This window comes from Leopardus geoffroyi, chromosome D4, assembly GCF_018350155.1.
Source record: "Leopardus geoffroyi isolate Oge1 chromosome D4, O.geoffroyi_Oge1_pat1.0, whole genome shotgun sequence".
NCBI lineage: Eukaryota > Metazoa > Chordata > Mammalia > Carnivora > Felidae > Leopardus > Leopardus geoffroyi.
In genome coordinates, this window is record NC_059342.1 from 19,142,247 (window position 1) to 19,162,966 (window position 20,720).

Genomic DNA, 20,720 nt, shown 5'->3' on the forward strand with positions numbered 1-20,720 from the left:
ACAACAGTGCCATCATCTGGTTCTGGCTCACCAAAGGCGAAGCCCGGCGATGCCCTGGCTATGGAACCCATTACAAGCATTAACTTACTCCAAAGGTGCTGTAAAGTTTCTTCTTTCCAATAAAGACTTGCCCTTGCATTGGCTCCTTCTCTCATAAAAAAAAAAAAAGAGCAATCAATCAACTCAGCTTCTGGACTGTGAAACGAATCTGAAGCTTCAAAGGCAGCCCCAAAAGGGAGCAGACTATGGCACCCCAAAAATGTGCCTCTTTGGCAGAAGGATTACTTTGAGCTGATTAAGAAATAGGAGATACGGCCAAAGCTCTGGAAATCTAGTAAAAGCTACTCTTGTATAAGGGAAATCTCCGTTTGTGAGGGTTTCCAGAAAGACAAAGTGACTACGTCATCACAACCTTACTCTTATTTACTGTGCTTTGCCTGACAGCCACCTATGAGAGGTTCTTCCTCCTCCAACATCTTTCTTAGGTCTTTAGCTGAAGAAGGTACTCAAGGTGAGAGCTTGGCCTGTTTGGGAAGTGGTTCAGTTCTTCTGGAGACCTCTAATGTGTACAGGAGGCATACATACTATTAAACTCCTGGGCTTTCTCCTGTTAATCTGTTTTGCTTGTTTGTTTTACAGCGGGGGGGGGGATCTCAGCCAGGAAGCTAGAACGTAAAAGGAAATTTACTTTTCCTCTCCTGCAAGGACATGTAGAAAGTTTGAGTTACCAACTATTAAAGTCACAGCATTTTTCTTTTTAGGAGCTGACCCATCAGTCAACGACCAGCTCAAAGAAACACAACGTAATTCAATGCTAATGGCAGAATGGTATATTCTTAGCCTCCTCAGGCACAGCATACACGGTTCAAACAGCAAAACTGTGGTGGCCATCAGAACTTTGGCAGGGGTTGCATTACACTGGTTAAACAGTTTAGGCTTTTAGCCATTTCGTAAGTTTACAAGACTTGGTCATGTATATATATACACACATAAAACACACACACATTTTTTTACCAGTACAGCACGTATGCTATCTTGAGCCCACTTATGTCAACTTTGGCTGCATGTGATCAAATTATGGCAAAACTAAGTTAGATATATTACTATAGTCATCAGTTTGGCTTAAAGATATTTAACACAAAAAAACAAAACCAAAAAAATCTTTGATGGCATGTTAAATGCATAGTTCAGCATGGAGAGAGAAAAACAATCTAAAATCTCTAAATTACAAGATTTAATAAAAAGCTTCAAACCCCTTAATTTTCTTTTTTGAAAATATCACCCAAACTCATCCTAGAGGTCTCAAGTTATGATCTATAAACTAACAGACGCCTCTGTTACATGATGTGTTAATGCCTATTAAACACACTTAAAAAAACATAAATCACAGTGGCTTTTAAAAATTCTATAAAATATCAAATTCAAAACTTACACAAAATCTTAGAGCCAAAACTCAAGAAAAGAAATATAAAAACAATTTGGGAATCAAGACTTTGAAAAAGGGTGCCACACTCAAATATCTCGTAAGGTCCGACACCTGGCCCCGTGGCCTGCATGACGGGCTCCGTGACGTCACAAGCACTTGCAAATATGTGAGGAGCTTGCAAATCCTGTCTTCTGGAGTGGGTGAGAAGTGCACAGCAGCTTTCAAACCAGGTTGAACTCCCTCAGGTTGAGCTGGAGAATCGTGTCTTTCACGGCAGCGAACACAAAGCGGATATTCTCCGTGTCTGTAGCACACGTGAAGTGAGAATAGATGACTTTCTCTTTGTCAGGATTCTGATCTTGGTAAAGCTTCAGGATAAAGTCTCTGGCAGCTTTGACATCCTGCTTTGGTCCTAGTCAAGAGTGTAGTTACAGGAATAAAGAAGAAAGATAGTGACCAACCAACAGGTCCTCCCCCAAATCATTCTCGATACGGTCTTGCTCTTGCATGGGATCCTTCTTTCAGTTGTCTTAGTTCTAGAGGATAGTTGACCTGGGGACATTAACTTTCATTCTATTTTATTATATCTCATAAAAGAGTCTTTTAAAGTGTTCACTGCCATCTAAAAATTGTACTTTAAAGCAATTTGTTGAAAAATAGCCAACTTAACTTTTGGATTTGGACCACAGAGGCAGACAGAAGTGAGCTAGGACTAGGGAAAGGAAGGATACAGGAACATGATTAGACCCCCACGTCTCATTTTAACACGTGAGGGCTCTACCGGATAGGGCCACTGCAGCTATGACCTTTTGGTCATAGGACGCTAAAACCCTAAACATCAGTATCACACTTCCTGATATTCGAGACCTCCTGTACCAGAAATCCTTAGCAACAAGATATAAACTTTCCAGCCAGGGGTAGGTCATATTCATAAAAATGGTTGTCTACCCTGTGCCTAGGAAGGGGACTGCCACACTAACATACACAGAAGTAGTACCGGGCACTCGGACAGAGACCGGAAAGGCAGGGCGGGCACAGTCTCTGCCTTGGGAGTTGCCCACGCGGACAACACTACACAGAGGGACGAAGGCCAGGGGACAACAGAGTGAGCCCCCGCTGCCAGGGGAGCACGCGGGAGGCACACCTATGCAGACGAGGGTGCCGCGAGGGTGAGAAGGACTTCCCGGAGGAGGCGCCTGAGCTGGGTCTTGGAGAACAGGGTGAAGTTCACAAAAGGTGTTGGCATGCGTGGAGGTGCTGAGGCAAAACACAGTGATGCACCTGCAGCTTCGGTGAGAAAGGGTGTTAGAGGCAGATCGGGGGGCAGGGGGGGCCCAGGGGCCTGACCAATAATGCTGGATGATGCCCGGGGAAGTCAACAAGATGGACACTCACCTGTGTATTCTGGGAAGTAGCTAATTAGATGAGAGTACATGATTTTCTCTTCCAAAAGATCCTTCTTATTTAAGAACAAAATCACGGATGAGTTCAGAAACCAGGGGTAGGTAATAATGGTTTTAAATAAGGCTTTGCTCTCTTCCATGCGGTTCTAAGCGAGAAACAACGGGCTTAGGGTTAATAAGAAAAACGGTACTTTGGGAGCAACGTGCCGAAATGTCTGGTCCCGCCCATCTGTCCCCTCACCCAGCTACCGGCTCCATATCACTGTCCTTGCTGAAGCTGGTGAGCACCTGGGGCCCCTCAGGATACCAGGTCTCCGGCCTCTATTTCCCCCCCCCACACCCACACCCCCGCCGGCTCTCTTAGTCACTCTCTTCGGTATGCGTTCTGTGGCACAGCAAATAAACACATGTAAGAAAGGCTTTCGTGAAACTTGGAAGAAAGTTCCTATCCTATTTGACAAAAGTTTTCTGGGTCATTACTGGGATTACTGAGTGGGGGAAGTGAGTAACTTAGACCCCGGAAGCCCTGTGTCATTGGGGTTGGGCTCCCAGACCATGAGGGGGAAGCTCCTGGAGCCTAGCCGCCGCCCAGAGGAACGCTGTGGACATGGGCAGAGCGGGGAGCGCACGCTGCTGACACACTTCACGTGTTGGCAATACGGAGGAGCTCTACTTGGGGCACAGCGTCCCCATTTGATGGATGAGCATAGTGGTGTTCACAAGTTTAAATTACATCCCAAGCCCATGTCGTAGTAGGACCTGATCAAAATTATGTAGAAACACCGTCAACATCTCTTAACATTTGACATTGGCAAGAATACACCAAATGTTCCTACTTCAGGGAGAGTAGACAGGGCACATACAAATCTCATCTGGTGACAATAATTGTTCTAGATAGTACTCTGTTCTGAAGGGTTTTTTTTTTTTAATCTTTATTTTTGAGAGAGCGCAAGCCAGGGAGGGGTGAAGAGAGGGGAACAGAAGATCCCGAAGAAGACTCTTTGCTGACAGGCTGACAGCAGAAAGCCCAATGCGGGGCTCGAACTCACAAACTGTAAGATCATATCCTGAGCCAAAGTCAGACACTCAACAGACAGAGCCAGCCAGGCATGCCTGCTCTAAGAGTAAAGAAACAGCAGCTTCCCTTTACACAGAGGGAAGTGCTCAGACAAAACCAGGAAAGCCTTGCATGCCCACTGCGGAGGAACATGCTGTAAATCTGTTTGCCTACAAGTCCTGTACACTGGGACTCATTCTCTTGCTCGGTACCCTTTTGGGAATTAAGATCTGGCATTTATTACCAGATAGGTAACCCCTCAGTTGTTAGTATTTTTTTTTTAATTTTTAAAAATGTTTTTATTGATTTTTGAGAGAGAGGGAGAATCCAAAGCAGGCTCCAGACTCTGAGCTACCAGCTCTGAGCCCAACGACTTGGAGCTCCAACTCACACTCTGCAAGATAATGACCTGAGCCGACTTAGTCAGAAGCCTGACCAACTGAGCAACCCAGGTGCCCCGTCCCTCAGTTGTTTTTAAAGCTTAACAAAAATTTATTATCTTTTCAGTAATGATCTCCGAGGAAAGACAACACAGCCGACTCTTGAATAGCGCAGGAGGCGGGGGCGCTGACCTACTGGAAGAGTCGAGAATGTGCACACACAGGCACCCGGGTGGCTCAGTCGGTTAGGCCTCCAATTCTTGATCTCAGGTCATGATATCATGGTTTGTGACATCGAGCGTCACACTGGGCTCTACACGGACAACGCAGGGCCTGCCTTCGATTTTGTCTCTCCCTCTCTCTGCCCTTCTCAGCTTGGTCCCTCTCTCTCTCCCTCAGAATAAATAAGCTTAAAAAAAAAAAAAGAAAATGTGCATATAGCTTCTTACTTCTCCCAAAACTTAACTACTGGTAGCCTACTGTTGACCAGAAGTGTCACCAACAATCGATTAACACGTATTTTATATGTTATGGGTGTCGTATACCATATTCTTACAACAAAGCTAGAGAAAAGCAATGAGAAAATCGTAAGGAAAATACACTTAGTGTACTGTATTTATCGGGGAAAAAAACCCACGTATAAGTGGACCCATGCAGTTCAAACCTGTGTTGTTCAAGGGTCTAGTGTATACGAAGAAACAATTCCTATGCAGCCCGGGGAGGGGACGCAACAGATAATTACAACTGGGATAGGAAGGTTTGAGTGGCAGCCACTTAATCTTTCTCCAGATACCTTGTGACTTTCGGCAAAAAAGAAAATGTCTAATTTCTACACATATAGGGCTGAGGCGTTGGTCCCTTGTGCACCTGAATGATCTTTGGAGTTTTCTGAGAAACATCATTAAGTAATCCCGAGACAAATTGGGAGCTAATTTTTCACATTGATAACATGACGCCTTTTTTGCTTTTTTAACAAAATGTCTCCCTTGGAGGAGCTGGGGGGCAGCCAGGATTGCCGTGTTTCTCTGCACAATGACGCTAGTAAGTGGGTTAATCCTCCACTAATTAGCTAATGTAACTGTGCTCCACAGAGAAAGGTCTGCTCTCAAGAAATACAAGATCCCATTTGTTTGGTGATTGCCTAATCCTGGGCAGAGTTCTTCACTGCTTTACGATCACGACCCAGAAGCAAGAGACATTTTTCTACGAGGTCAGGATGTGTCGTGCAAGGGTGGGGAAAAGACCAGGGGAGGACAATGGTGTCCCACAGAGCACACCTCCACCTCACAACGAAGTGACAGGAATGGCTCTCCCCACTTCCTGGGAAGACACAGTTAATGGAGTTTGACCCAGCTAGGACTATGGCAACTTTGCAGGGGACACGGGATGCCTGACTGGGGTAGGTCCGAACAGCTCCAAGCATCTGGCACCACTCCCCATGCCAGCTCAGTTAGGGACCTAATTAGGGTGCACCATGGAGGTTGGGAAGTCTGTTCTCATTATATTTACTGGAAATGGCATTGCTCTGGGGCACCCGCATGGCTCAGTCGGTTAGGCATCCAACTTCGGCTCGGGTCATGATCTCATGGTTTGTGGGTTCGAGCCCCGTGTCAGGCTCTGCACCGACAGCTCAGAGCTTGGAGCCTGCTTCGGATTCTAGCCTCCCTCTCTCTCTGCCCCTCCCCTGCTTGCCTGTACGTGCTCTCCTCTCTCAAAAATAAGCATTGTCTTAAAAAAGAAAGAAGTAACATTGCTCAACTTTGGCTATATGTTAGTACCCATAAAGGGCTTGGAAAAGATACCTCCAAACTCAGACCCAGGAAATACGAATCTCTCCTGTGGCGTCCAAAAGATGGTCTTTTTTAAAACTCCTCAAGGGGTCCCAATATGCAGCCACGGCTGAGAACCAAAGTCTCCAGGGACTCTAAGCACATGAGCTTAGATCCCAGGCTCAGCCCACACCCACCTCAACTGAACCAGAATCCTGAGTTGGACCCAGGTGCCAGGTTTTTCGCAATGATCCCCGGGGAATGGCAGTGCGTATCCAACTTTGAGGACCAGGTTTCTAGGCCAGTGATTCTCCCGCTTCCCCGTGTATTTCATTCAGTTTGGGTTGACTGACGAGGCACGCATTTCCAACAAGCGCCCAGATGATGGCGGTGCTGCTAAGCCAGAGACCACGCTTGGACCAGCCAAGCCGGCTTAGCCTCAAGAACGGAGTCCAGAGCGCGGGCTTCTTGCAAACTGCAGAAAAAGTCCCCGTTTTCCACAGCCGTCCCCTTCCCCGCCCAGCGTACCTCGTTGTCACACTCGGCCAGGACCTGGTCGTATTCACTCAGAGCAACCAAAAAAATAATGGAGGTGACGCTCTCAAAGCAATGAATCCATTTCCGTCTCTCAGATCGCTGGCCACCAACGTCTACCATCCTGTTCAACAGGAACAGAGATCATTCAAAGGTTGGCATGCATGGCTCTCTAGGAAAAAAGGGCAGGAGTCCTTATATTGTGGAAGCTCGTTAGGGTCCTCAGTAATTGTTTTCGAGCAAAAAGGGGCCTTACGGTTAGAATGTGTGAGCACTGCTCCATGAGGCAGTGAGGAACCCTGGATGCTTCCTAGAGCAAAGGAGGCACAGGATGCAAGCAGAGTTACTGAAGACAGATGTAGAGGTCACTCGGGGGGAGCCTGTTCGGGGACGCTGGTTTGGAAGCTGCTGCAACAGTCCAGGCAGGAAGCACAAGCATCCACTTAGCTGTTGCTCGAACCACGGCCGAGTGTCAGGACACCAGACACACAAGGGGCAGAAAGGTGGGCGGTTTTCCAGGTCCACTCAGCCGGATTCGGGCCCTCACCCCCGCCTGTTTTTCACCACTCCTCAGATTTCTCCAGAAATCCTCTCTGCCTTAGGTGGATGCCACCCCTTCTGCCCTATAAAGACCTACAAGTTTCCTCCGTCCTATATGGAAACCCAAGGCCTTCCTCTGTGTCTTGAGGAAAGACTTCAGAGTCATAGCCCCAAGATGGCCCCGGAGCTCGAACGCTCCAGCAGTCGGGCAGTTTCTGGAAACGAGTCAAGTGGGTCTCTCCAAAGCACAACAACAGGCAACTCGAGAATGCTAGGGGCCCTGTCTGCAGGGTCGACTGCCATGCAGCTGGATAGAAACGCACCCCATGACCGTACCCTCAACCTTTCAGAGAAACCAGTTATCAAGTGTTTTAAGCAAAATGGACCAAGTTTCAAAAGTTGTTTAAAAACACCATGTGGGCCAAAGATGGTGGTATCTGTGGACCAGATACCAGTTTTCCAAGTAGCAAGCAGCACTGATTCTGAAATAGTTGTGTTCACAAATTCATGGCATTCAGATACAGATTTTTAAGTTTATTATTATTATTTTTTTTGGAGAGAGAGAGAGGGGGGAACAACAAGAGCAAAAGTAGGTCGGGAGAGAGAGAAAGACACAGAATCCGAAGCAGTCTCCAGGCTCTGAGCTACGAGCACACAACCCGACGTGGGGCTCGAACTCACAAACCGTGAGATCATGACCAGAGCCAAAGTCAGATGCTCAACCGACTGAGTCACCCAGGCACCCCCAGATGCAGATTTTCAAGGGGCTCGACCAGAGCAACAATGCTCCGAAGCCTTGAGATGGAACAGGGTTTACAGACGGCCTGGGTGTGGCAGGGTGGGACCTGTGTCCATCTCCACTGGAAAAGCATAATGTAATTAGCCCTAAGGAGGAACATGGGAACCAAGGGATATAGAATTGCTTTGAAATTTGCAATGCTGGGCATATGTACCATATTACTAATTTGTTGCCATAATTAGATGCAATGAAGGTCCACTTAAGTCATCCTAAAAGTACTTCCTATATTTATATGTGGGAATTCATACATTTTACACAGCTGTAAATAGTTTATATGTATTGTGTAATTTTTAATCTTTTTTTAACATTTATTTATTTTTGAGAGAGAGAGAGAGAGAGCATGAGTAGGGGAGGGTCAGAGAGAGAGGGGGACACAGAATCTGAGCTCCAGGCTCTGAGCCGTCAGCACAGAGTCCAATGCGGGGCTTGAACTCACAAACCGTGAGATCATGACCTGAGCCGAAGTCGGACGCTTAACCGACTGAGCCACCCAGGTGCCCAGTAGTAATTTTTAATACACACTTTTGTGTTGGCTCTTTGTTTTTTTTTTTTTTAAATAGATGTTAGAGAAGGGAATATAAGGGAAGAGAAATAGTCAAATTTAGGGAAACGACATCAGTGTTTTCAATTTGTGGTTACAGAAGTATACATCTATGTATGCATGTGTTTTACACACAGGAATCACTCCAGACTTAGGTAAGGAGACTTTTATGTTCTACGGGGAACAGGAAGGGGAGTTCCTCTCCATTCTAGGAGCGGAGACCTATCACAATTCTAAACACCTCGTGACGGACAGGGTCATACAGCTCTAGGAGCTGTAACCGCTTTTAGGAATAACGGACTTAATTTGGGGACTTCCAAGACCGGATAGATTCTTAATGGACCACATCAGGGAGACAGTCTTACCGAAAGATGATGTTCTCCAAGTCAAACGGATACTCGATGATGCCGGTGGTGGGCACGCGAACACGAAGCACGTCCTGCTGGGTTGGCACGAAGGATGGCATTGCGATCCGGTCAATGTCGGTCAGGTAACTGTGAGAGCAGACAGCAAGGCGCCAAGACTTGTGTCAGACATCGGGGAAGTCAGCCTAACTCACTGCACCGCCCCCCCCCCCGCCCCGCCAGGCTCAAGGATTCCAGCCAAGATTTCTTGAGACCTGGTGCTGACCAGGCACCCCACCCCAACTGTGACCGTTTGGGAGGGAATGTGGATCAGAAGCTCCCATGAGCCCCTGGGAAAACTGTAAATCATGCCATCTCTTCCTCCAGGCTCCAAGCTCTCTCTCTCTGGCTGGCCAGTGAGGGAGCCGGCGGGTTGGAAGGAAAGGCTGTTGGGATGGGCTCGCTGACCCTCCCCCATCCCACACTCACCCCCCTCCACAAACAGTGTAGAATGTAGATGCTGTTCTCAAGGGCGTTGCTCGATGAATTAGAGTTTCTATGAGAATATAAAGGTATTAACAGGCCATCTCAAAGTTCCTTCACAAGAAAAAGTTTACTGTTTATTGGGAAGCTGAACATCCACAAGAAGCCAAAACCGGTCTCAGATGATTTCTGGCCATACATTAAATTCCTAAGCCGAAAACAAATCACTCTTTCTGTGGTCAAATGAGAAGACCCTTTTTTTTAAGCTCTAAGTCCTTTCTAAAAGGCATTTTCGAGGGGCGCCTGGGTGGTGCAGTCGGTTAAGCGTCCGACTTCAGCCAGGTCACGATCTCGCAGTCCATGAGTTCGAGCCCCGCGTCGGGCTCTGGGCTGATGGCTCAGAGCCTGGAGCCTGTTTCCGATTCTGTGTCTCCCTCTCTCTCTGCCCCTCCCCCATTCATGCTCTGTCTCTCTCTGTCCCAAAAATAAATAAACGTTGAAAAAAAAAAAAAAAGGCATTTTTGAGAAAAAGGACCGTAACCAGGCCCTGGCTAACGATGGAGGTGGTGATTCGGAGGCCGCCGCAAAGTAAGGTCTGGCCCTGTCTTCTCCCTGCGCAGACAGACCCGGGCTAGGATAGCGGTGCCCAGCAGGCGGCATGAAGGGGATCCCGGGGGGGGGGGGGCCAGGCCAACCCTATTCACCGTGCAGCCCTCACTCCAAGGAAGCAAACCACACTCCGTCAGACCGTCTGTCGCTTGAGGACAGAGAGCACTGGCTGTACCTGCAGCTCTTGCCCCGGTGCCTGGCCCACAGCAGGCACACACTGAAGTTCTGTCGAGGGAACGCCTGGCCCGATAAGCGGATGACAACTACGGACCCGGACCAAGGAGGCTGCACAAGCGCCTTGAATATTGCCAAGTCCAAAGGCGGGGCAACACCGGGTTTCTGAGGGCCACTCTGTCTGCAGCCCTGTCCACCTAGCTGTTCCCTACACTCCTGCCAGCGCGTGAGCTCTGGTGTTCAAGGCTCCACCGGGTCTCCTCCAAATGGATCTACATCAAGAGCCCCGGCCACTCCCCAGGACCTTCACAGAAGCCGATGACACTAGGCTGTCTCAGGGAAGGACCGGAGATGGCTTCACTGACTTGAGGTTGTCTCACTCTACAGCTGCCAATGGCAGTCTGTCCTCTTCCTTGGGACACCGCCTTCCTTCCTTCTGGATCTTTTCTGAGCTGACCCAACACCTTCTCTGGGCTTCTTTTATTTCCTTTTCCTAACTGACTGCTCTGTTGCAGCTAAATATTCCTGTGCTCAGGGTGGTTGTGCAAACCTGGGTTAATGGCATTGGACACTCGGCCGGGCACACGCATCAAAGGACCTCTAGATTTCAGGTTTCCTTTCCTGACCACTGCCTTGTCCAGACGATGCGGGTGAACCACCTCCCCGCACCAGCTCAGAGGGCAAGGGCAACGCCGGAAGGGAAGGGGATGCACCCGCGGGGAAGGGCAAAGAATTCTGGGGCCCTCAGACGACGGAAGATGACATGGGGCAAAGGGGAAAGAGCTGAGATGCAGAAGCAGGAATCATCACCTCTTCAAGAAGGAATATGATAGATCTGTTTTGTCCAGTGACCTAGATGACAGAGAGGCACGGCCTCAAGAAATTCTTAGGACGATGAAATGCTGTGATCTCCACGGGATAGTTTGCGTGCAGGACCATCTGTTTCGTTTTTCCTTAGAGATTAATGATTTAAAACTAGAGCTTTATGAATCAAAAATATAGTGTGCAGGCCTTCCCAGGGAGTCAATAAGCAAAGGGCCCCCGGACTGAGCTTCCTGCGTGCACTGGGCCTGCAGAACCCGTCTTGCCCACTAGAGGGAAGCACCAGATCAGCCACGGGCGTGGGCCTATTTCACTGCTGGTCTGCACTCTGATTTTTTTTATTATTATTTTTTTTTTTCTTACTATGAAATTTATTGTCAAATTGGTTTCACTCTGATTTTAGATTTGAGGACAGTTGGACCTGCTGTCTACTGATCAGGAAACCAGAAGGCAGAGGGATACGGAGAAGAGGAAAGTAGAATCCAGAAGCAGTGGTGGTCCGTATTTAAGTCAGAAAATTCCAGCACCCCAAATGAGATGAGTCCCCTCAAAGGGAGCCCGTATTGGATTGAGCTTCTTGTTGAAAAAAGAGACAGCTGGGTGGCTCAGTTAAGCGACCGACTGTGGCTCAGGTCACGAGCTCACCGGTTTGTGAGTTCGAGCCCCGCGGCCGGCTCTGCGCTGACAGCTCAAAGCCTGGAACCTGCTTCGGATTCTGTGTCTCCCTCGCTCGTGCTCTGCCCCTCCCCCACTTGCTTACATGTGCGCTCTCTCGCTCTCTCTCAAAAATAAGTCAACGTTAACAACAATTTTTTTAAGAAAAAAAAGAAAAAGAGGCTTAGAACACAGCAACGAAAGGTGAACGTGGACAAGGACAGAGTTTTTCGGGGGTGGTAAGAGACGCACCAAGAAGTCAGAGGGGACGCTGACAAGCGGGAAGGAGGTAGTGTTGCAACCGAGGGCCCACGTTTTATAGGCAGCTAGTTCCTCCCCAGCCAGAAGCTTCCTCGAAGCGTGGCCACGTGTGCCCGATGCGCGTGGGGCTAGGCCGGGCTCTGTACTCACTATCTGGCAGAGTCCGAGAGCTGATACTCCCTCCTCCTGTCGTAGCACTCCTGGATTCCTGGGTCCTGCCACAGCTGCTTGATGGCCTCCACCTGGTCCCTGGAGAGCGCACAGACCTTGTCCACTTCCACTTCTCGGATGAGCTGGGCATTCTCCTAAGCGAAGGAGAGAGATGCTTTCAATGGGCAAAGGCAAAGGAAGCCACCCCGCTGGTGACTTGGGGACAAGATTTCCCCCGGTCTGTGGATCCGGGAAGATCTCACTAGATGCCGGGGGCCCTCCAGGGGAGCCGCTCGCAGGCAGGCACTCAGCTACGGTGCAGACGACGTGGCTGCTGAAACCGAGCAGAGCCACGGACAGACCAAGACCCGTGGCTTTCGGTCCCAGCGGGACCCAGGGGCCAGTTTCACCAGAGTTCAATACCCAACTGTGAACAGAGAAACCCAAGCGCGAGGGATCCTCACTGTCATCGGGGCGTCTGCATCGCAGGGCAATTTGAAAAGAACCATTTTTATTGTCCTGGCGTACAAGGGTGGGGTGGTGAAGGAGGTCCACCTCCGTGCAGTAAGGGACTGCCGTGCCTTCAGAGAATAGCCAATTCGATGTCAGTCTGCTGTCTTTGTCCTCTTTCCCTTCTTTTGTTTTTTTTTTTTTTTTTCCTTCAGTAACTTAGACTTAATTTCTTACAGCAGTTTTAGGTTCAGAGCAAAGCAGAGGAAGTGCAGAGAGTTCCCATCCATTCTGCTGTTTATCATCACGCATCACTGATACGACCCTTTCCCATTGCAGAACCGCTCTCATTGCAACTCCCCATGCCAATGATTGCTGTAATATCGTGATATTTGTCGTTACTGTCATTAAATAACTCTTGCTCCTACACCACTGCTCCATTATTACCGTACTTGTTAAGATTGCCATGGCTGTAATTACTACTATTACAGCAGTTAACATGTATTGCCCACTTTGCATGTGCTGAGAGGTACGCACACATTATCTCATTTAATCCATGTAGGGCAAGCACGGGGCCACACCTCTCACCAAACCTCAGCCAATGAAAATGCTAAGGTTGGGTTACATCCTCAACACGACCACGTGTTGGCCGCAGAGGTCCAACATCCCATCCCTTGGCCGCATATTGCAGCGGACAAGAGAATCCTGCCGAAGGAGACGGGAACCCCACCTTTCCTCTGCTCTGCCGTCCTGCCACATCTCAGGGCAATGACATCACGCAGGGCCGGCCACCCACTGGCAGCTGTCAGCAAAGCATCCGCTTAGCAGCTGTGATCTCCTGGAGTCTATACGGTACTCCCTGAAAAGTTGCTCCTATCTTGCATTATTCATCCTCATTAACAGCCCGACAGGAAGCTGGAGAAAAGGGAGATCTTACAGATTCACTCGGCTCAGGGCAAAACCGAGGGCTGGGATGACATCAGCATGGCTCTGCACCCCACCCACCGAGGGTGGATATAAACTCTTTGCCTGGACCGTGGGAGGTCCTGCCTGGTCCTTGGCAGGTAGAAGACCCCGGGTGTAGAATCTCAAACAGGTGTAAGCAGAATGGATCAGTGGGAAGTGCCCCGGGCTGGGAATAAGGAGCTCAAGTTCGACTAGTGCAGCTGGGACTTTTAAAGACTCCAATGGTTACCGATCTCGGCATCCTCGTTTGTGAAAGAAGCCAGCGATTTTTCAAGGAGTCTGATTTAAAGCTAGTAAGTACCAGCCAAATGTGAGCAAAATTAGCCTTATCATTGTGGTGGACGCCTAATAAATATTTGTTTGCAAAAAGAGGGCACGCTGATAGCCTTTAAACCATGACTTCCAATCCGCCCACAAGCACATTGGACATCACCTGCCTTACTCTAAGCCAGAGAGAACGAAGAATGGAGAACATGGACAGAGTCTGTAGGGAGCCAAAGGGTTGTCTTCTCCTTCCTCCCTGCCTCCCACCACCCTCCTCCTCCCACGTACAATCTGGTGATCTCTTCCCACCTGGGGCATGGCTCTACGTAAAGTGTCTGTTTTCTTCCCCGTCTTCGTAACCGGTCAGGAAATGCCACAAGGGCAGAGCCAATGTCTTCCCTGTCCTTATATCCCAGAACCTAGTGCAGTGCCTGGCAAATAACAGGTGTTCTAGTGATGCAGGCATCTAGCCAACATTTGGGGCACATAAAAAAAAAAAATCTACCTAACAGAACATCACGAGAAAATAACAGCAAAAGAACTTGAGGACAGTATGACAGAAGCCCGTGTCAGTCACAGCAAGAGCACAGAGGAGCTCGGAGACAAGAAAGTGTCTCAGAGTAGGAAACGCTCGGGTGATTTCTGGCCAGTCTGTCACTCTGCCCCTGGTGGCAGGCAGGCGGAATCGTTGCTTCAGGGATGCCTGCCTCTTAGGCTGCTCTCCTAAATAGGACTATTTTAACTTGTAAAACGATCATCTCCGCACCCAACGTGGTACTCAAACTCACGACCCCGAGATCCAGTTGGATGCTCCACTGACTGAGCCAGCCAGTGCCCCCTAAATATAACTACTACTCTCAGCTTAACTCCTGAGAGAGAGCACTGTGAGAATCATCGGGATGTTACAAATATTCCCACCTCCCCTCCTCACAAATGTCATGGAGAGTTGTACTTCACGGAGGGTGAAGCAGAAGTGGAACCAACACTTGTCTCTTTTAGAAAGAAACTTTAAAGAGCCACTGAGTAATTTACCACACTCCCTTTCATCTACGGTGGTGATGGTCAGGAGACAAGATGGAGCCTCAATCAGCCGGGCTTCCTGAGCAAGTTCAATGAGCGGAGATTCCCCCAACACACTGGACACCTAGCATGAGTGAGAAATCATCTTTCATTGTGCTAAGTAAGCTGAACTGTGGGGGCAGTTTATTTCCGGAGCACAACCGACTCTATTCTGACTGGCCCGTGTTACAATGGATAAGTCCAGTATTTGACTCTGGCAGGAGAGAGAGAGAGAGAAAAAATGCAGCCCAGTGAGATATCCCAGAGGAATGTAGGCTTCTACATGGGCACCCAGTCGGGGGGGGGGGGCAGGGAAGGGGTTACAGAGGCTGTGGAAAGACAAATCTGAGCTTTCAGGTAACCAGGGGAGCTCAGCCAGGAGAGCAAGATCTAGTGTCTGTTCAGCCAAGTGAGGGGACTATGGAGGGACCCGGGCTTGAAAGGAGAAGGGACCTCAGTCTCCTTACAAACCCAGCAATTGGGAACTGGATTTGGGACCCAGTGAATTCAAGGAGCCCAGACGTATTCCAAGTTTAGAGCTTTCCTCCTGGCTAAGGCTCCCACCTGTTGAGATCATGCTGTTTAAACTTACTTTGGAATAATGTAAGATGGGGAAAATGGTAGAAGAGTTCCTCTGTGCCTTTCAAGATTGTCCCAATGTTGACGATTTATGGCCACGCCTTATCATCCATCCCCTTTCCAGACACACACGCACATAGCCTTGCCACCTGAAGGACTTGAGGGGACGTTGCAGACCCAATGCCTCTTCATTGCTAAAGACTTTGGTGTGATTTCCTAAAAACGAGGACCCTGGACTATAAAAACCACAGTGTAATGACCAAAAGCAAGAAGCGTAGCATTGACACAATATTGTGATCATCTTCAGACCTTCCCCAAAGTCTGTCAGTTGTCCTCTTTTTTTTTAAATTTTTTTTAACATTTATTTATTTTTGAGACAGAGAGAGACAGAGCATGAATGGGGAGGCACAGAGAGAGAGGGAGACACAGAATCGGAAGCAGGCTCCAGGCTCTGAGCCATCAGCCCAGAGCCCGACGCGGGGCTCGAACTCACGGACCGCGAGATCATGACCTGAGCTGAAGTCGGATGCTCAAACGACTGAGCCACCCAGGCACCCCTGTCAGTTTTCCTCTTAATGCCCTTTATCTGCCCCATCTAGGATCACATCACGCAGTTACTTGCCTCCGTGGTCTCTATTTATCTGGAAAGGTTCTACGGTCGGATATCATTTTGTCACCTGATCGAGAATGGCCTGACGAGGACATGAGTTTGGCTGGGAGGGAGAGTGGCCCAGCCACCGCCCACTGTGGGTCCTGTGGACCCCTGTGGATCGTTCTAGGAAAAAATATTGTGAAGGGTGGAGAGGAGTGAGAAAGTGAGTGACCCATTTTAAAATACATTTTATTGAAATATGAATGACTTTGAGGGGCCTGGGTGGCTCCGTCGGTTAAACATCTGAATCTCGACTGCAGCTCAGGTCATGATCTCACGGGTCATGGGTTCAAGCCCCACGGTGCGGACAGTGGAGCCTGCTAGGGATTCTCTCTCTGTCTCCATCTCTGTCTGCCACTCTCCCGTTTGCGCATGCCCGCAATCTCTCTCAAAATAATAAAATAAAAAACGAAGGATGAATGACTGCTGTACTGTTAACGATGTCTGTGTGTTATAAAAAGTGGGGTTTTATACATATTTTCCCATGGCCTGGTGAAACACTTCCAAGCACAGCAGGAACACTTTGATGAGCACATTCTAACTAGGGCGCACGAGGAGCAGAGGGCCCCTGAGGCAACGTGGGAACACTTTTATGTTGTCTACGACTGGCCCCTTGGGGCGCCTGGGTGGCTCAGTCCGTGGAGCGTGTGACTCTTGATTACCGCTGACAACGTGATCCCGGGGTTGTGGGGTTGGGCCCCGTGTTGGGCGCAGGGCTGAGTGTGGAGCCTGCTTGGGATTCTCTTTCTGTCTTCCTCTGCCCCTCTCCCCTACTTGTGCTCTCTCTCTCTCTCTCAAAAGACTGGCTCCTTGAGCTGAAGGTCTAAAATGGCAAGGGTAGGAAGTCCCTCAGCTCCCCTGCGGCACCCCCCTGGGGGACACACCAAATCCACATCTATCTATACAGCAAAACTGAGGGCTGACTGAACAGCTTCTGTACCACAGAAGCTAGAGAGACCGCACAGAGAACAGCAAGACAGAAAGAGACACAGTAATGCGGGGACGCCCCCCTCCCCAGCACCGACGCGGCCAAGTGCAGTGGGGAGGGGTAGTCCTGAAGGGCCCTGAGCAGATTTATCTGCCCCGGGGGCACGGCAAAAGGCTGCAGTTTAAAAGAGCAGCTAGCATATAGAAGATCCAGCCTCCACAAAACGGCAGGGGAGCTGCTGGGACTCTCTCCAGGTTGGAAGGACCGGGGAACACCACGGTTTACGTCTGCCCTCCACTTTGCCACCCACGCGGGAGCAGAATCCAGGTGCCAGGGGCCACTTCGCCTCCTCAGCGAGCCCACACCGGCCCCAGCTGTCCCATCAAGGCAGCTGCACCGCGGTGCACCCCAGAGCAGCCCCAGCCACCGCACCAAGGGGACACAGCCACAGGCACACTGGGACGCTCCAGACCTGCCCCGCTTCAGCTCCAGGCGGCCTGCTAGGGCACCCCCGGCCTAGAGCACTCTGGGACCTCCTGGCTCACATCCGCTTTGGCTCCAACGGCCGCACCCATGCAGCCCCTGTGCAAAGCACCCTGGGACACCCCGGCCCGTGCCTGCCTCCATTCCGGCCGCCCCAGCAGGACACCCTGTGAGTAACCCACACCCTGCTTTCGTTCCGGCCACCTGCACAGAGCCCCAGAACACCGCAAGCAAGTGCTGTCCTCAACTTCGGTCATCCCTCCCGACACCCGCTGCTCTGAGCACCCAGGACAACCTGGTTTCCACCCGTTCGGCTACAGCCGTCCCTTCATGGCACCCTCTGCCCAGACAGCACCAGGACCGCCCTAGCCCGTGCCCACTTCAGCTACAGCTGTCCTGTATGGAGCACCTGGGGACCCCAGCATACACCCCACCCTGGCTCCAGCTGCTCACCAGGACCCATCTGCACAGACAGCCCCAGGATGCACCCATTTCAGCTATCCTGCCGGGGCGCCCTCTGTGTCAAGAGCCCCGACATTGCCCTGGCCCGTGCCCACTTCAGCTCTGGTCAGCCCACCAGTGCAGCCCCAGCACAGCATGCCCCAGGACCCCAACCCCATACCAGACACAGCTCCGGCCAGCCAGCCCAAGTCACAAGGCACACACAGTCTACGTAAGGGATGACCACACACATTCCTTCAGGTTTAGAAGTAGCTGTCGTACCTACTTCATGGAAACACACACAGCAAATCAATCAAAATGGGGAGGCAGAGGAAAATGCACCAAATGAAAGAACAAGACGAACGCACAGAAAAGGAACTAAATGAAGCAGAGATATGCAACATGCCTGACGACGAACTTAAACTAACGATCATAACGATGCTCGCTGGACTGGAGAGAAGAGTGGAGGATCTCAGTGAGAGCTTCGACAAAGGGACAGAACATATAAAAAAGATCCAATCAGCATTGAAGAACACGGTAACTGAAATAAAAAACACACTAGAGGAAATTAACCACAGATGAGCAGATGCAGAAGAACGGCTCAGCAATCAGGAGACAGGGGAAGGGGAAGCACCTAAGCTGCAGAGCACAAAAGAAAAGAATTTCAAAATGAAGACAGGTTAAAGGACCACTGAGAAAACATGAGGCCAAGAAACATTTGCATTATAGGGGTCCGAGAAGGAGAAACGAGAGAGCAAGGGGCAAAAACAAAACAAGACAAAACAAAACCAAACCAAAAAACACCCAACCATATTTGAAGAAAGAACAGATAGCTTCCTTAGACTGCAGAAGGAAATAGACATCCGGATTCAGGAAGCACAGACAGTTTCCAACCAGATGAATCCAAGGAGGTCCACAACGCATCAGAATTTAAATGCCAAAGGTTAAAGATAAAGAGAGGATTTTAAAAGCTTCAAGAGAGAAGCAAAAAGTTATGTACGAGGGAAACCCCATAAAACTATTAGCTGATTTTTTCAGGAGAAATTTTGCAGGCCAGAAGAAAGTGGCATCGTATATTCAAAGAAGTGAAAGGAAAACCCTGCAGTCAAGAATACTCTACCCACAAGATTACCATTTAGAATTAAATGAGAGAAAAAGAAAAAAAAGCCCAAGAGATAAAGAAGTTCATCACCACCACACCAGCCTTACAAGAAATGTTAAAGGGACTTCAAGGACATAATTAGAAGAAAACTATGAATAAAAAGATGTAAAATAGGACAACATATGCATAACACATGGAGGAGGAAGTAAAAAAGGCCTTTGACAATGTGTTCGAATTCAAATGACCATCAACTCAATAAAGACTGCCATATACTTAGGATGTTCTACATGAACCTCATGGTAACCACAAACCCAAAACTTCTAGTTGATAAAAAATAAAGAGCAAGAAATTCAAGCTTAACACTGCAGAAAGTCATCAGTCACAAGGTAAGAGAGCAAGAACAGAAGAAAAGCACAGAGAACTACAAAATCAACTGGAAAAGTTAAGAAAATGTTGGGGCGCCTGGGTGGCTCAGTCGGTTAAGCGGCCGACTTCGGCCCAGGTCATGATCTCGCGGTCCGTGAGTTCGAGCCCCGCGTCGGGCTCTGCGCTGACAGCTCAGAGCCTGGAGCCTGTTTCGGATTCTGTGTCTCCCTCTCTCTGCCCCTCCCCCGTTCATGCTTTGTCTCTCTCAGTCTCAAAAATAAATAAACGTTAAAAAAAATTTTTTTTTAAATAAAAAAAATAAAAATTAAAAAAAAATTAAAAAAAAAAAGAAAATGTCAACAGGTACATACCTATCAATAGTTACTTTAAATGTAAATGGTGTAAATGCTTCAACCAAAAGACACAGCGGGGTGAAATGGATTAAAAATAAAAAACAAGCCAAATGAGACCTACCTATATTTTTCCTACAAGAGATTCACTCCAGACCCAAAGACACATACAGACTGACAATTAAAGGATAGAAAAAGGTATTCCGTGCAAAGAGAAGAGGTAAAAAAAAAAAAAAAAAAAAAAAAGAAAGAAAACTGAGGTACCAATATCTATATGAGACAAAATAGAGTTTAAAACAAACACTGTAATAAGAGACAAAGAAGGGTACTACATAATGATAAAAAGGTCAATCCAACAAGAGGATAAAACAATTATATGTATCTAGGCACCCAATACTAGAGTGTCTAAATACATAAAACAAAGGAAAAATATGACAGTAATACAATAATAACAAGAGCCTTTAACACCTTTACTTACATCCAGGGATAGATCGTCCAGGTAGAAAAATCAATAAGGAAACAGTTTCTTTCAATGACACATTAGACCAGATGGACATAACAGATATACACAAAACATTCCATCCCCAAACAACACATTCTTTTCAAGCGAACATTAAACATTCTCCAGAAGAGGTCACATTTAGGCCACAAAACAAGCCTCATTAAATTTAAGAAGAGTGAACTCGTATCGTGCATGTTTTCCAACCACGACAGTATGAGATTAGAAATCATGAGAAAAAAACTGGGGGAGAAAAGCGACAAAACACATGAAGACTAAACAACGTGCCACTAAATAGCCAATGTGTCGATAAAGAAATCAAAGAGGAAATTAAAAATTACATTGAGACAATGAAAACATAACAGTCCCAAATCTCTGCTAAACAGTGAAACCAATTCTAAGAGGGCAATATGCAGGAATACAGACCTACTTCAGGAAACAAGCAAAAGCTCAAATAAGCCATCTAACCTTACACCTAAAGGAAACAGAAAAAGAAAATTAAACAAAACCCAAGTTTGGTAGAAGAAAATAATAAAGATTAAAGCAAAAATGAATGAAATAGAGACTAAAAACAAACAAACAGAAAAGATCAATGAAACCAAGAGCTAGTTTTTTTGAAAGATAAACAAATTGAT

At 48.2% G+C, this 20,720-nt stretch overlaps 1 protein-coding gene across 2 annotated transcripts in view; it reads right to left on the minus strand.

Moving 5' to 3' along the window:
* Positions 1 to 807: 807 nt before the first annotated feature.
* GNA14 (G protein subunit alpha 14) overlaps positions 808 to 20,720 on the minus strand; it is a 209,111-nt gene continuing 189,198 nt past the window's right edge. Inside the window, exons 3-7 of one of the 2 annotated variants that reach the window (XM_045469048.1) lie at positions 11,947 to 12,101; positions 8,815 to 8,943; positions 6,564 to 6,693; positions 2,822 to 2,975; positions 808 to 1,838 (exon numbers count right to left, since the gene is read on the minus strand). In XM_045469048.1, the coding sequence (XP_045325004.1) occupies positions 1,648 to 1,838; positions 2,822 to 2,975; positions 6,564 to 6,693; positions 8,815 to 8,943; positions 11,947 to 12,101 (759 nt within the window). In that variant the 3' untranslated portion in view covers positions 808 to 1,647. The other variant, XM_045469049.1, reaches the window with a different exon arrangement.